Source organism: Phyllostomus discolor, chromosome 5, assembly GCF_004126475.2.
Source record: "Phyllostomus discolor isolate MPI-MPIP mPhyDis1 chromosome 5, mPhyDis1.pri.v3, whole genome shotgun sequence".
NCBI lineage: Eukaryota > Metazoa > Chordata > Mammalia > Chiroptera > Phyllostomidae > Phyllostomus > Phyllostomus discolor.
In genome coordinates, this window is record NC_040907.2 from 26178090 (window position 1) to 26193544 (window position 15455).

Genomic DNA, 15455 nt, shown 5'->3' on the forward strand with positions numbered 1-15455 from the left:
ATTCAACATATCCCAGATTACTAAATATTTTTACTCATATACCTAGCTGTCCAAGTTTGGAACCTAGAATCATATTGTAATCACTTCCAGCTCAGAAAGTGTTGCATCTGACTTCTCTCCCTCATCCCTCTTAACCTCTGCTCTAGTCCAAGGCCTCTTGATCTCTCACCTTGACCACTATTATAGTTTCCTACTGAAGTTTTCTATAATACATAATGCTGGTGATAATAGTAGTAGTGGTTTATTGAGTGTTAGCTGCAAATCAGGCATTCTGTACTAAGTCCTTCACATTAATCCTTCAGTGACCTTTAAAATTTTTTTTCAATTACAGTTGACATTCAATATTATTTTATATTAGTTTCAATTCTTTAGTGACCCTGTGCTATAGATTCTTTTAATATTCTCATTTTATCAGTGAAGACAGTGAGGTTTAGAGAGGTCAAGCCCCCTGTTTAAGGTCATGCCATTAGAAAGAGGCAGAATTGAAATTTTAGAACTTGGCCTTTGCAGTACTGGCACTGGCTTCTGCCTACTTTTCCAGGTTCATAGCATCATATATCTCTCATAACTTAAGCTCTTGCCAAACTACATGCCATGCTATTTTATGACTCTATCTTTCCCATGCTGCTTCCTTTTTGTGGAACACCTTCCCCACCTCTGTTCTGCCTGGATAAAACCAACTTGACACCTCCTTAATAATGTTTTTTTTGCCTCCACCATGTGGAATTGACTACCCTTTCTGCCCTTTCTTGTACTCCTTATGTACTTCTCTTATAGGACCTATAGCATTTATTTTTCTGCTAGATTATAACTTGGAGGCAGATACTGTGTTTTATTTTTTCAGTGTGAGCACAAAGAAGGAAGGGGAAGACAAAAAACCAATGTTCCTCTAATTCTTCCAGTGTGTGTACAGTTGCCTCTTGATTGATAACATGTAACTCTGTCATGATGCAGAGCCCTTCATAACCTGGTTCCAATCTGTCCAGCATTATTTCTAGGTACTCTTCGCCTGTGTAGCCTGTGCTGTAGCCACACGAAGCAATGTACTGCTCCCTAAACACTGTACTTTCACACCTCTTTACTTATTTATTTCCCCCTGGAATGCACTTCCCAGCCTCCTCTGCCGTCACCCACTTACCTTTTAAGGCTCAGGTTCATTATCACCTATCTGAGACTCTGGCCTCTATCTCTTGGACTAAATTAACTGCAACTTCATCTCTATTCCATACCACTTTGAAGAGATGTCTTGTATGTTCAAACATTGGTTTCTTCATTGAGTGCTAGAGTGTATTGTGCTACTTTTTTCTACCAAGCACTGCAGCAGGGACACAAGAAGCATCCAATAAGTATTTATTGCCTTGAGTAAATATTTTGATAATGCTTTATAGTTTACAAAGCACATTCTTATCTGGCTTGATCCTTATAATATCCCTGAAGGAGGTAAAAGTATTTTCTTCTTTTACTTTTCACAACTAGGGAAAATGAGAATTGTTAAATAGAAGATCGAGTGACCTCTCAAAATCATGCCGCTAGTGACAACAGGAGCTGAAGATCAATCATGAGTCTTCCTTCCAAAATTATTTATTCTTTCTACTGAATATGCTCTCAACTTGCCCTGCATTTACTCCTCATCTTTAACAATTGGAAGAACTGAATTTATCCTGCCTCAACCTTGTCCTCCTAAACTTTGTAGTCGAATACAAATGCTCTGGTTGCCTGTCATTCATTTGTAGCTGATGTTGCCTGTTGGAACTCTCCTCTCCCTCAGTGCTGTGTGATGACAGGAGGCCCAGGGAGAGAAACTAGACGAACACATCATTGCATTGTTAGAAATTGGAGACCAGCCAGAGCTTTACTTAAATCCCTGGCTATCTGTCATCTCTTCTCAGACTTTCACTCTTACAGTTCCAGTGGCATTTTCTCATGTTAGGATATTTCAGAGGGAGATTCACTGCTAATCAGAGTCATTGCATTCATGCTGGAATTCCTTGAAATTTGGGCTGAACTTTAGGGATTGAGATTTGTTTTTTATAATTCAAGCCTTCTTCACTTTGCTTCCCAAGTATAACCCAGGTTAATGTTGCCATTGACAAGTAGACTGCTATAAAAGACCGAAACAACCAAGTCTCAAGTTCTCAAGTTCTAGATGTAGTTGCCCTAAGATCTTTTGGATTCCCAGATATCCTTTTGTTCTGGAATAAGCACATTAATTTCCTCTTTATATTTGAGAACACTGTCGGTCCAGTCTTAAAAGAAATTTGTTAAGGATGTAAACATCTGAAGTATAGAAATAACCTAACTTAGAATATGAGCTTTTAAACCTAAGAGTTCTGCTTATATGCCAGAACCATCAAAAAGAAAACCCTAGAGTTTAGGTTTTATTTAAATTATCCTTGCCATATATCTAGGTTCTGGTAGCTGATAAAAGTCTATCCTCTCAAAGAGAACTTCAAGGAAGGATGAGAAGATGAGAAAGAAACAAGAGCATGAATTCCTAAGGAGGAGGAGAAATGCTTTCTGTGGTCAGTTCCTATTGACTTCAGGAAAGGCCAATATTTAATCTAGCAGATGGAATAGTTTGTTTGATTTTTATTCATGTATGCAATCTGGAAGCCACTGGCTTTCCTGGAGTTTTATTAAGAACTCCAGATAAGCCAGCAAAAGTTTTAAACTCTAAATTTTTACTCTTGTTCTCAGTTTGTCTCTGTTTGAGGCTAAGTGAACACAGGATAGTAGATGGCTCTGTTATTCCAGGCACTCTCTGCTTTGCAACCTCTGCTGTGGCCACATGAAGAAACTTCACTGCTCCCTGCACACTGCATGCACTTTCACGCCTCTTGGCTTATTTGTGTCTGTGGGAAAGGTGAGAGGAAACTAGCAGTGGAGTTTAATTTAAGAGATTGACCAACTAGTATTGGTTAGACACCAGGAGAAGAATGTTGCTTTCGTTGCTCAAGTGTGACATGTGGTGGTGGTTTGTGGCTACCTCTGCCTGAACCTGACTTTTCAGATCGTGATTTCACTCTAAGTGCCCTCGGCCCTCACTAAAAGTTTCAGACCTATGTCTGGGCTTGTGGATTCTCTACTCCCTATGCCTACTCAGGAAAGCTACCTCTTGTGGATTTTTAGAGTTATCCTCAGAGGATCTTTGTTAATTAGACTTGGCTGGTACCACAGTTAGATTTCTCAAAATTTAAGGGACTCTTAACACACACACAAAGAGGAAAGAATTCTTATGTGCAAAGAGCTTTATACTTCGTTTCTCTCTCTTACTCCACTTACTCCAGCAGGGATTCCAGCCTTCCCCCTCATTTCCTGCATTTGAGTACAGTTCTTTCCTGAGTGAAAAGCATAGGCCAACTACGTATAATTGTGTGGGTTTTTTCTCTCTCTCTCTTTCCCCTCCCTCCCTCCCTCCCTCCCTTCCTTCTTTCCTTTCTTCCCTCTTTTTTTTGCATTAGGCTTTTCCTGGAGGATAAATTTGGCTACTAAATCAATATGGAATTTCCCTCTTACAGTTTAGAAATCTATAAATTCAGAAATCCATTTGAAGTTACCAGGTTCACTTTTACTTTTCCTGTATCTTTTCATGAGTATACATGAGAGTAAATAACGTACTGTTTAAAACTTCCACCTATGACCTATTTTATTATTTTATTTTGTTTTATTTTATATTTAGTTAATTTTTTTGCTCCTCAACATAGTTTGGATCAAGAAAATTGAGCTGCTTATATTTTCTTTTAACAGTGTTGAGGAAAGCTTTTCTAGATCAGGTTTTCTGCAGATATCAAAAAATACTATGTGACAATCCTTGGTTCCTTTGGGGGGAATCCTTTTATAATTTAGATGTTGCTAATATGTCATTTCTACCCTTCAAACATTGTGGAAGCCTTGTGAAGGGAAAGAGCACTGAACTCGGAGTCAGGCGACAGTGATCTGACACTTCCCAGCTAAACTGTGTTACTCGAGTTATTATTTAACTTCCCTAGACAACACTTTCCCATCTGTGAACTGCGAGTGTTAGAGTTAAGTAATCTTTAAAGTCCCTTTGGGCTCAGATTCTGACTCCAAGCACTTAAGTGTAATTTATTTCCTTTGCTAAAAAGGCCACTCAAAAGTTAGGGGAAGCTGTTATCTTACATAACTTCAAGCCAATCTTTTAAAAATTGGAGAACAGAGCTCTCCTTGGCTTGTTAATGCCTGGGGGGTACGGGAGGATTGACCTGGGTTAGGATAGGCTGGGTCTCTCAAAATTTAGTCCTTCATTAATTTTTCAAAATAGTTTTTTTGAGATTTAATTCACATACCATACAATTTACCCATTTAAAGTGTGTAATTCAGTAGCTTTTAGTATATTATCAGAGTTGTATAACCATCATAACACTCAATTTTGGAACATCTTCATCACTGCAAAAATAAATCCTGTACCCTTTGTACCCTTCAGTCATCACCACTAACCCCCATGGCCTCCTCCAGTCCCAGACAACCACTGATCTGCTCTCTGTCGCTATAGATTTGCTTATTCTAGATATCTCATATAAATGGAATTATACAATATGTGGTCTGTTCCTTTGTTTCGCTGCTTCTTTTACTTAGTGTAATGTTTTCAAAGTTCATTTATGTTATAGCATGTATAAGTATTTATTGCTGAAGAATATTCCATTGTATGGATGTACCACACTTTGTTTAACCATCAATCGATTGATAGATATTTTGGTTATTTTTACTTTTTCGGCCATATACATGAACATTCATTCATGTACAGGACTTTTTTCTGGATATCTTTTCAGTTCTCTTGGCTATATACCTGGGAGTGGAATTACTGAATCATATGGTAACTTGTGTTTAGCTTTGAGGAACTGTCAGACTGTTTTCCAAAACAGCTACACCATTTTACATTCCCGCCAGCAGTGTATGAGGCTTCCAGGTCCTCTACATCTCCATCAAACACTTACCTTTTTTAAAAAATTGTAGCCATCCTAGTGGCTATCAAGAGGTATTTTACTGTAGTTTTGATTTACATTTTCCTTATGGCTAATAATATTGATCATCTTTTCCTGAGAGTGTAATGATATTGAGCATTTTTTCAAGCGTTTGTTAGTTGTTTGCTTATGTTCTTTAGAGGCATTCACTGATTTTGACAGCAATTTTCACAGGGAGTACAGTCAAGGACCTGGATAGCTGAATTTTCCACTCATCTTATTTGCTGACAGACTAGCATGATTATTTGTTGGGAACACACATATTGATGCTTTCTGAGTACTCATGGCTTCACATGGCTACCTCTGAAACTTCCAGTGCTTACTTAGTTCACTGGACTTTTTCTTAAGCCATTTGTGGAGTCCTGACCGATGTGGCTTAGTGTGTTGGGTGTTGTTCTGCGGAGAGGTCATCAGTTTGATTCCCAGTCAGAGCACATGCCTGGGTTGCAGGCCAGGTCCCTGGTAGGGGGCATGTGGGAGGCAAATGATCGATGTTTTCTCTTGCACATCGATGTTTCTCTCCCTCTTTTTCTCCTCCCTTCCCCTCTGTCTAGAAATAAATAAATAACATCTTAAAAGAAAGTAGACATTTGAGGAAAACTTTAGAGTCAACCTAGTATTTGCAGAAGTGGTAGAGACTTTAGAATGGAGCCGACTACGATTTGATTGGCCCGGCCATTTACTAGTGGTGTGATCTTGGGATGTTAATTGAGCCCTCCAAATCCTATCTCTGCATTTGAAAAATTCAGACATAGAAGCACTAGTAAATGTTCACTGTTTCTTTATCCTTCTCTAGGCAGAGCTGTGACCAATATGCTTAGAAACAGACTGTTGTTCTTTGTTCTTATTCTTCAGGAAAGAAAAAACTTACTATATTCTCTTTTCTTATTACCTCTGTCTATATCTCTTTCTGTTGGTTTTCATAATTACTTTGTTATTATTATCAGGGGAAGACTGAGAGATATAATAAGCTAGTTTTTTTTTCTAAGTTTGTTAGAAGGGGGTTGGATTTTGCTGTGCACAGATGTAAAACATAACTGGAATTTGGGGGCCTTGATGTAAAATTAACTTTACATTTCAAAGTGCCTCCTTTTTCTTTTCAGTAATCTGTGATATATATAGTTGATTTGAAAGAGAAAAAGACATTGATTTGTCCTACTTATTTATGCACTCATTGGCTGATTCTTGTATATGTCTTGACCAGGAAAGGAGCTTGCAACCTTTGTATATGGGGATGACGCTCTAACCAGCTGAGCCACCTGGCCAGGGTAAATACTCTCTGGTCTTTAGTATCCTATTGATAACATGATCTCACTTGTCCTCAGTCCTACTATAATTAACTTAAATAATCATTCAATGCCCATTTCTGATTTTTATACCCTATGTTCAGGTGTTATGTATCAAAAATAAATTCCTCATTGTTGTCTCTTCTTAAATACCAATGTGTTAATTTTCTGATTATTTTTAACCTACCATTCATTTATAATCTGATTTCCATTTCACCACTTTAAGAATTTTTTTAACCACAAAACAGTCTTATTGTAGGAGAATTTAAAAAGAAAAAAAAAAACACCTTTTAGCTCTCATTCTCTTTGTCCCATAGCATTAGGTACTGGTTATCACCCCTTCCTTGATTATACTTTCTTGGGGTTTTTTTTTTGTTGTTTTTTTGTTTTGTTTTGTTTTGTTTTTGTTTTTTGTCTATCTCCATCACTGGTTTTCTCCCCCTTCTTTCCACTCCGACCCCCCCTTATTGATTGTTTTTCCATCTCTGCCTTCTAATTTTGGCTATTCCCCCAGGCTCAGTCCTTAGCACTGTGCTCTTCTTTCTTGCCCCCTAACCCAGAAAGCCCAGAATTTCCCATGTCTCTAGCTAGCACCTCTATGCATATGACTTATAATTTAAGTTCTCAGCTGATGACCCAAATTGAATTCTGTTATTTCCAGCTGCTTCAAGAACATTCCATTTGTAGCTCCTTTGTTGCCATTTTAAATTCAACATGTTTAAAATTGAATAGTCAGATCCATTTGCTTTCCAACCCTCCTGACTGCTTATTTCTGTTAGTGGTGCACTGTGGCTGTTCTAGCTGCGAAGTTGGAGACCTTGGACCCATTTCAAGAGGGTCTCAAAACCTTGGAGCCACTGGTGTGCTGGAGCCAGCTTACATGGGCTCATAAGAGCCAAATATTAAATTTTTGGTAATTTTGTGAGCTCATTGCTAAGCATAACCATTATTAAAAATTAAATATATAAACTTACAGTTAAATCTATTTAAAATAAAGATAGTACATACTCAAAACTCATCACTTCATGATTATTTTACTAAATGTTATTATTGTCTGTGCTCCTGAGGTTAATTATGTCTTGTATCTCTGTGATGAAAATACTGCATAATGGTTGTACTACTTGTACTTTCTTCCCAAACATGCATTTGGCAGTGTTATATTAGGAGCCGAAATTGGTCTGGTGGGCATATTTACACCCTGAAAATCAGCAAACGCTTCAGGTCTAAGCTGGGTGCATTGTTCATTGTCTAGACTTCAAGTGATAGAAAGAATGTGAGTGTTGCGGATTTTAAACTAATAAAGTGTGTCATATCTATAGTGAGTATATGTAAATAGCACAAAGTTGAAGAAATGTTCTTTCAGCATTTGAAAGTATTATGTTATCATCTGAGCTATTTTCTTCAATTCGGTAATCTACCTGTTACTGATTCTGTAACACACCCTACACATACAAACATGCACACCTTGTGTACTTCCACCTCTATACCTGTCTTATGTGATTTCCTGTCTTCTTTTTTTCCGTTTAAAACATTTTGTCGTTTTTTCAACTCCTTTCTCTTTCAGGAAGCCTTTCCAAATATTCCAGTCTTTATCTTTTCTGATTCCCTTTCTATTTTGAATGATTGATATTTTACAATTGGAAAGGACTATATAGTTCAGTTTTCCACACAAATGTAGAAATCTCAGTAACCCACTCTCTAGTTGAAAAATTCCAGTGTTAGAAATTGACTGCTTTTGAGACTAGCCCTTTTATTATTATTCTAGGAAAATAATAAATTATTTATTATTACTATTATTTTTAGTAAGCTTTAAACAGTACAAGGATATTGTCTTAAATTCTGAAGGAGCTGATGTTTCCAAATAGGTCTTAATCATATATGGAATCTCAATGAACCAACTTGCAACTAACAAGCAAACAGATGACAGGATCATAGATTGAGAGCATATGACAGCTTAGTGGGGCGTTGGGGATGGAGGGGGACTGAGCAAAAAGGAAAAAAGACTCATGGACATGGACAACAACAGTGTGGTGATTGCTGGGGGGAGGGGGTATAAGGACTAAATGGTAATGGAAAAAAAATACAATAAAGATTAAATTTTAAAGTAGGTCTTAATGGTTAAAATCAAGGTGCGAGGAGAGCTGTATCTTTCTGGATGCTCTGGGAGAGAATCTGTTTTTTCTTGCCTTTTCCAGCTCCTAGAGGCTGCCTGCACTCCTTGGCTCATGGCCTCCTTAACGCTTCACAGTCAGCAAACAGCATCAGTCTGACCTGTGCTTCCATTATCATATCTCCTTATATAGCCTTAGAAAATTATTTATGTTACAAATGAATCTTCTTTTAATTTCTACTAATCTTCTGATTCTGTGTTGTGAGCATCACTCAATGAAGTTATTGTAGACTTGGAATGAGTCAGACCAGCAGCTGCCACTTACAAAGCTGTATGACCTTAAGATTTCAGAGCCTCAGTTTCTCTTATAGAATATGGGTCATAAAACACTCACAGGACAGTCATTTGGATTAGGAAATAAAAGGAGATTATGATTGATTATAAAGTGTAGTAGTTAATGACAAAGACTAAAATTTTAAAAGGCCAAACTGAGGCCAGCTTTTTCACTTGTAACATCAGGCAAGTTATTAACCTCTGTACCTCATTGTCTCATGTATAAAATAGTAATAATAAAACCCACCCTATAGATGTGAGGGATAGATGGATAGATGAGATAACATATAAAGCATTTTGCACAGTATTTGACTTTAACCATATATTTTTCCAAAGTGATATTTGTTTTCTCATGGTTTCTGTTAGAAAATTGGAACTGTTTTTCCCAAAAGGAAAGTAATTCTCAAATTCACTATTAGAAGTATTTGGTGAGAGAGGGGTTAAATTGGATATACACCCTATGAAACACTGGATACCTAGCATTTTAGTTTCTTTGTAGCACTCTCTGGAAGGCTTTTCTCCCTCTGGCTGGACTCATCTGTCCATCATTGGCCATCGTATCACATTTTGGTCCATAATAATTCCTGAGGTGTTTCAGGATGATTAAGACACCTCCCCCACCCCCCACATCTCATTGTCCAAACTTTCTAGAATATTATTGTTCAGAGTTGGCTAGAGTGTGTTACAAATCTGGCTTCAATTAAACACACACACACACACACACACACACACACTCTGTTAAGTGTTCATGTGTTGTACTCCAACCTGAAAATTCCTGAATTTTATTATTGTTTCGAGTTTCAAATTTTTAAGTTTGTGTTTACAGAGATTCTTGGTAAATAATAAAGTAATTCAAGAGTAACTAAAAAGCAGTCTGATTTATTCCCGTGCACAGGTCCGCAAGCACATCAATGATCTTTATGAAGATCTGCGGGATGGCCATAACCTGATCTCTCTGCTGGAGGTCCTCTCGGGCATCAAACTGGTGAGCTTCTCACTTCTCCTAATGAGTGACTTCACAGGTGTGGCCCATGTATGATGTACTGGTCCATCTTGCTGAATGGTGGGGCAGTGGCCATCACTGCTTGCTCTGTTATTTGGGAGGAAGAAGTAGAAGAGATTATTATTGATGGAAGATTATTATTGATAATTATTATATGGATTATTTATTTCTAACTAAGACTTACACTTTACATATGATGTGATTTTATCCTAATTCAGATTGATGTGTCTTATATACTCATTTCTTGATAAGATTTGGTATCAGTTACATTCCTTTCATAACTGCATGCGTTCTCCTTATTTTTTATCCATTTATAGATACAAGTAGTATTTTAGGATTAGTAGATTCACATTTAAAGTTTTGAATAAGGTGTATTTTTCTTTCTAGAGTTTTATTTCTAGTCTATATAGACTTTTTCGTATTTTCCTGTTTACTGTGAATTATTTAATTTTCTTTGTTCAGTTCAGGTCCTGAAATTTACATTTAAAAACCCAGGTGTTTAAAGTTATTTTTTTCTAATCTACCTCACTTCTTCCCTTCTATGATTTATGGAGACTCATAGATTTAGAGAAATGCCAAAGTTGATGTCTGAGCACTGCCCTGGATGCAGCACATTTGAGCCCCTTGGACAAGTAACTGCCCGCCTCCTCCCAAACTGTACTGCACAGTGCTTGTAGGAAACACGTACATATCGGAGCAAATATTGTGTGAGCTTCTTGGCTTGTCAGACAATAGTTTTTATATTTGCTTTGTTTGCAGAATCAAAACAACATCACTTGGCAGGCCCATTGTTTCATATATTTGAGCCTGATGGAAGCAGATGATCTTGTGCAGCTTCGATTCTATCTCTAGCATCATAGACAACATAATTTTCATTTAGAAAAGTCTAGGGTTGAATTCTGGAAACATCTGCGAGGAAAGAGAACTGAAAAGAGGTGCACAGCTTGAGTAGTCTGAGAAGCTCAGCCCACTTACTGCCGTTGGTGGTTTTTCTTGTTTCTTGTGTTTCAAGAGCAGAATTTGGCACATTAGATTTTATTCCCTAACTAATAATACTCAGCTTCTTCTAGGGTTGGGTTTGGCTTCCCTTAGTCCCTTTGTTCTGGTTTCACATCTTTTTTTGCCTTGCAGTAGAATTAATTTTATAATTTTTAATGGCCTAAAATTGACAGATGCTATTATTAGCACAGCCAGCACAGGGTGAATTCTAGTTTTTTCTCTGGCCCTCATTTATAAATCTCATATGTATTCAGAATTTCACCTTCACTGTGCGGGACTTTTTGTGCTCACCAAGTTACATTTTGTGCAACTTGCCTGGTGTATTTGATGAACTTGTGATTTTATGTTGGAAGTGACATTTTTGGTGACATTGCTTACAAAACAGGTTAATACCACTCCAATCTAATTTCTTTTCCTAGTCTTTGAAAACCTACAGGTGTTTATGGAACTATTCATAAGATATCATTTTCACTGAGAACAATCCAAAAATATCTCTTTCATGGTTATTCACATTATCTCTTTCTCCTTTGATTCACAAAAGCAGAGAGGGTGGGTGGCCATGGAGAATCGAAGATGTGTTTCAACATAAGATGTGTTCCATAAAACCATCTGTTCTGGTCTTTGCATCTTTTTGGATGTGGGAGGGTATTTTAATCTTTTTTTTGTTTGTTTAATGTTGCATTTATTTCCTTTTCATTTTTGTGTTGTGCATTTCCTGTTACTATGTTGTATCTTTGCCTTGGTTGGTGGCCAAAGGAGCCAGCAGGGCTGAAGACCCTCCGTCTGGTGAGCATGCCCTCCTGGCGCCATGCAAACAGCGAGGATCAGGAGGAGGAAGATGATGATGATGTAGTAGGTCTTCTTGGCAATGCCAGCTTCCCAGCTGGCAGGCACTGCAGGACCACCAGAGAGTCTGAGGTTTTCCAGGTCTCCAGGAGCTCAGTACCAATTGCTTTCTTCCCTATCCACCTGGGACTTTGGATCCCAAAGAAAGTAGTTAAAACTAATTGCACCCCTGGCCACTGTTAGATGATCCTAAAGTGGGAATTACTTTGCTTGAGAATGGTTGGCACAGAAAGAATAACAGTGTTTGGAGGTGTCAAGTCCTTTTGAGACCTGGAGACCCATAACTTTCTTGTGGCCTTGCTGTGTTGCCTGAGTCCAGACTGCAGAATTGTGGAAAGTTTAATTGATAGCATGACAGTTAATTGCTCATGCAGACTAACTGGTAGGTATTCTCTCTCCACCTCTCTAGCCTCTAGGTTCTCACCACACGCCACGCTGTTTGTTTTCAAAATAGCCTGTTGTTTGCAAACCACTCACTGCATGGAGAGCCTCTGCCTTGGTCAGTGGTATCTCTAGTTGCTGTAGAGGACAGAGATTTAACTTGCATGCTCTTAAGATTATTTATTTTTGGTGGGGAGTACATACGTGTAAATTTTAGAGTGTGTGGAAGGGGTATTTCCTGCTTGCAGGCACTAAATTATAGCCCATGATCTTTCTCCGGAAATAGGGATTAGGCAATATTCCCATTCGCTGTCCTCTTAAAGTCACATTTTTACTTCATTGATCTCCCTTCCCATTGCCTTAGAATATTCAGTTTCACAGGCTTATCATTCTTTAAGCCATATTTATAATTTAGCTGAAATGACTGAGAAGAAATTCTTGCTAAAAAGGTTTTTTCCTAAACCTTTGACTTAAGAAATTGCCCAGAGAGGCCTCAACATTCTTGTAGATATCCTAGTTTGGGAGCATTGCTTAGGAGTGTTGTGGGTCACCCAGAGAAATGTCTCTACCTTATCTTTCCACCTGTTGGGTTACTTTTGCTCATTTCAACCTGAGGGAAGGTTTCCTTTGCAGGTGCCCGTAACAGGGCTACTTCTATTTTATCAGCTTTTAATTAGTACCAGTTTGACATTTACAAATGAACTGGGTATATCTAGTGAGAATAATGTTTTAGTCCCAATTTTAGGAAAATAAAAGCAACATTGGAAAGTGAGTAGGAGAAACTATTCCAGGAGTAGCTAGCCATTCCTGCATGTACTCACTGGGCAAACAGACTTAGTGTACTTTTGGATGGATAGTCGTTGAGCTGTGGATAGGGCACCAGAGGCACCAGGTGGAGATGGGCTCCTCTTCTGTGGCTTGTGTGACATCCAGGATTAAGTGACTGGCAGAAAATGCCTTTTGGGGGGTTATCGTGCTGAATACTCCTACATCATCAAGGTTTTGTTATCTCTGGCTATTTCATATGGGGTAAAGGGTAGCTTTCCTGCATGGATACCCATCTTCCTGGAGGATAGGTTTCTTCCTGATTTTTGAGTCTCATTTTGGGTTTTTAAAATCTTGTTTATTGAGCATATATAACTCCTCATTCCATAGTTTAAAATTAGCTACCTCTGGCTTCTTTTGCCAGGTTTGCAATAAGGTTGGCTCTGTCTACTACTGTGCAATATGCAATTAGGACTTTCCACCCTTCCTTTACAATAGCATTTAACTTTGATTTTAGGAGCCATTGAGCCAAAGTCCTCATCCCCATTAATCTCACATCTATGATCAGGTTCTACTACGTAGGGCTACCGAAGAACTGATAGAGAAGCTGTGGCACTGGTTCAGCATTAGCAGTCAAAAGGTGCTGTGTGTTCATGGGAATTACAGTGGTAATCTAGGCCTTTTTAGGTTACCTAAGAGAGCATGGTGACAGAGACAGGTCGTGTCACCGAAGGGTGCTTTGGTGCTTTACGAATGCTCCTATGCCTGGCTTCAGCCATGAGGAATTCTTTGTGGTTTTTTAGTCTTTGAAATGAAAGTGGAAAGTGGTCTGCATGGGTAAATTGGTGTAGCTAAACCTAACACCCCCTTTTTTTGTTTGCAGCCCCGGGAGAAGGGCAGGATGCGATTTCATAGGCTGCAGAATGTTCAGATTGCCTTGGACTTCCTAAAGCGGCGAAAGGTAAGAGTATCCCATGGGTTCCCCATTCAGCCAGGCAATGTTGCCATTGGTTTCTACTTAGGGAAGTTCTCAGTGCCCCTAGTAAGCCCTCAGTAATTGCTACATCTGACTGACCCCGTTCTGAGTCTTACTTGCTAGTGAACCATTGTATTATGGTTGGACAGATCATTTGGTAGGTCTTAACTTGTGGCCTTCCTGAGAGGGAGAGGGTTGACAGAGAAGAGTTAGATGCTAAAGATTCAATTGTGTGGAACCCCCTTAGTTGGAGGTCAGAACGAAGGTGAAAGGTAAACCAGCAAAGAAGATGGAAGAGGTAGCACCCAGAGCAAGGGAAAACCAGAGTGCCACATTGTTATGAAAATCAGATGAGAGGGTGATGTCATTCCAGGTGTGAGGAAAAGGTCTTAGCCATTAAGCATTGTTGACTTAAGAGAACAGTTTTAGTAGAGCAGAAAAGTGTTTAGAGTATATCGGACCTGGATGTAGGAAGGGAATAATAAGTTTATTACTCTCTACACAAGGAAGGAAGATAGCAACACATTGTTGGATGTAGGAGGAGAAGCCAGTGAAGAGAAAAAGACTGAGAATGAGAATGAGGAGAAGTAAGAGCCTTAGAATGTTGGACCTAGAGATACCTTAGAGATCCAGTAGCCCTTGAAATGAAAGTGGATTCGTTTGTGGCTAAGGACACTGAGATGTAGATAGGTGAGACCACCTGCTCCAAGTCACAGAACAAGTCAGAGCAAAGCTGGGGCTCTAACCCAGGTCTTCTGACATGTAGTTTAATGCTCAGTCTTTTATTCATGCTATTTCCTATGTGTCATCCTTCTTCCTAATTGATGGAACCAAGTCAAGGGATTGAGGGATGAGATCCAGAGCACAGCCTGGGTGGGTTTTTTTGAGAAAAAAGAAAAATGCCTCTCTTCTGAGATACAGGGAAGGAAGGACGGATAAAGATACAGAGATGGTTTGTGGTGGAGAGGAAGATGGATGAGGTGTCAGAGTTCATCTGCTCAGAGAGCTGTATGGAAAAGATTTGGGATAGCTGCAGTTGCTAGGCGCAACAGCAGGGGTCAAGGGAACATTAAATGGTATGCTTATTTTGGGAGTTAGTTCATTTTTCTCACTCTTATCAGCAGTTCTCATTAATTTGGGAAATTTTCTTTCTGTGTGCTCTCATAACAGTTCACTTCTAATACAATACTTATTACGTTACTGTTTCTCTGTTTATCCTAATGTACTGTAGGCTCTGTGAGGACAGGGAACATGATCTCACTTAACATTCTTATCTTCATCATTTGTCATAAAAATGGTCCACAATCAGCACTTCATAAACATTTGTTAAACTCAAGATGCTGAACTATTTTTGCTAATAGAATAACAATATAAATTTTTAGAGAATTTGAATCTTTTAAGATTAAAAATAAATTTCTGTTCATATTAGAACCAAAACATAGAACCATGTAAAGATAACAGAATCAAAGCTGAAACAATAAATATTGCAATTCTATGGGAGTCAATAAATATGATGTGCTATACTTTGTTATTACATTTATTGAGGTAACACAGGTTAGTAAAAATTAAGTTAAATAAAAATAAACATTTGTTGAAATAAATTGATAAGTGAAAAGTAGTAGGAGAATTGGAGGCTGACATGTGAGGGGTGCTGGAGAAAGCAGCAGTGAAACGTCTGTGTGCAGTTAGCAGAAACCAGAGGAGGCTTTAATGAGCAAGGAAAATTGAGAGGAATGGATTGGCTAGAAGTCTTAAATAAGGACCAAGAGTAGAT

The 15455-nt window shown here is 38.4% G+C and overlaps 1 protein-coding gene across 1 annotated transcript in view; it reads left to right on the top strand.

Annotated features, from left to right (window-relative positions):
• MACF1 (microtubule actin crosslinking factor 1) overlaps nucleotides 1-15455 on the top strand; it is a 325706-nt gene that overhangs the window by 125121 nt on the left and 185130 nt on the right. Inside the window, 2 exon segments of the mRNA XM_036027482.1 lie at nucleotides 9607-9696; nucleotides 13589-13666. Coding sequence (XP_035883375.1) covers nucleotides 9607-9696; nucleotides 13589-13666 — 168 coding nt within the window.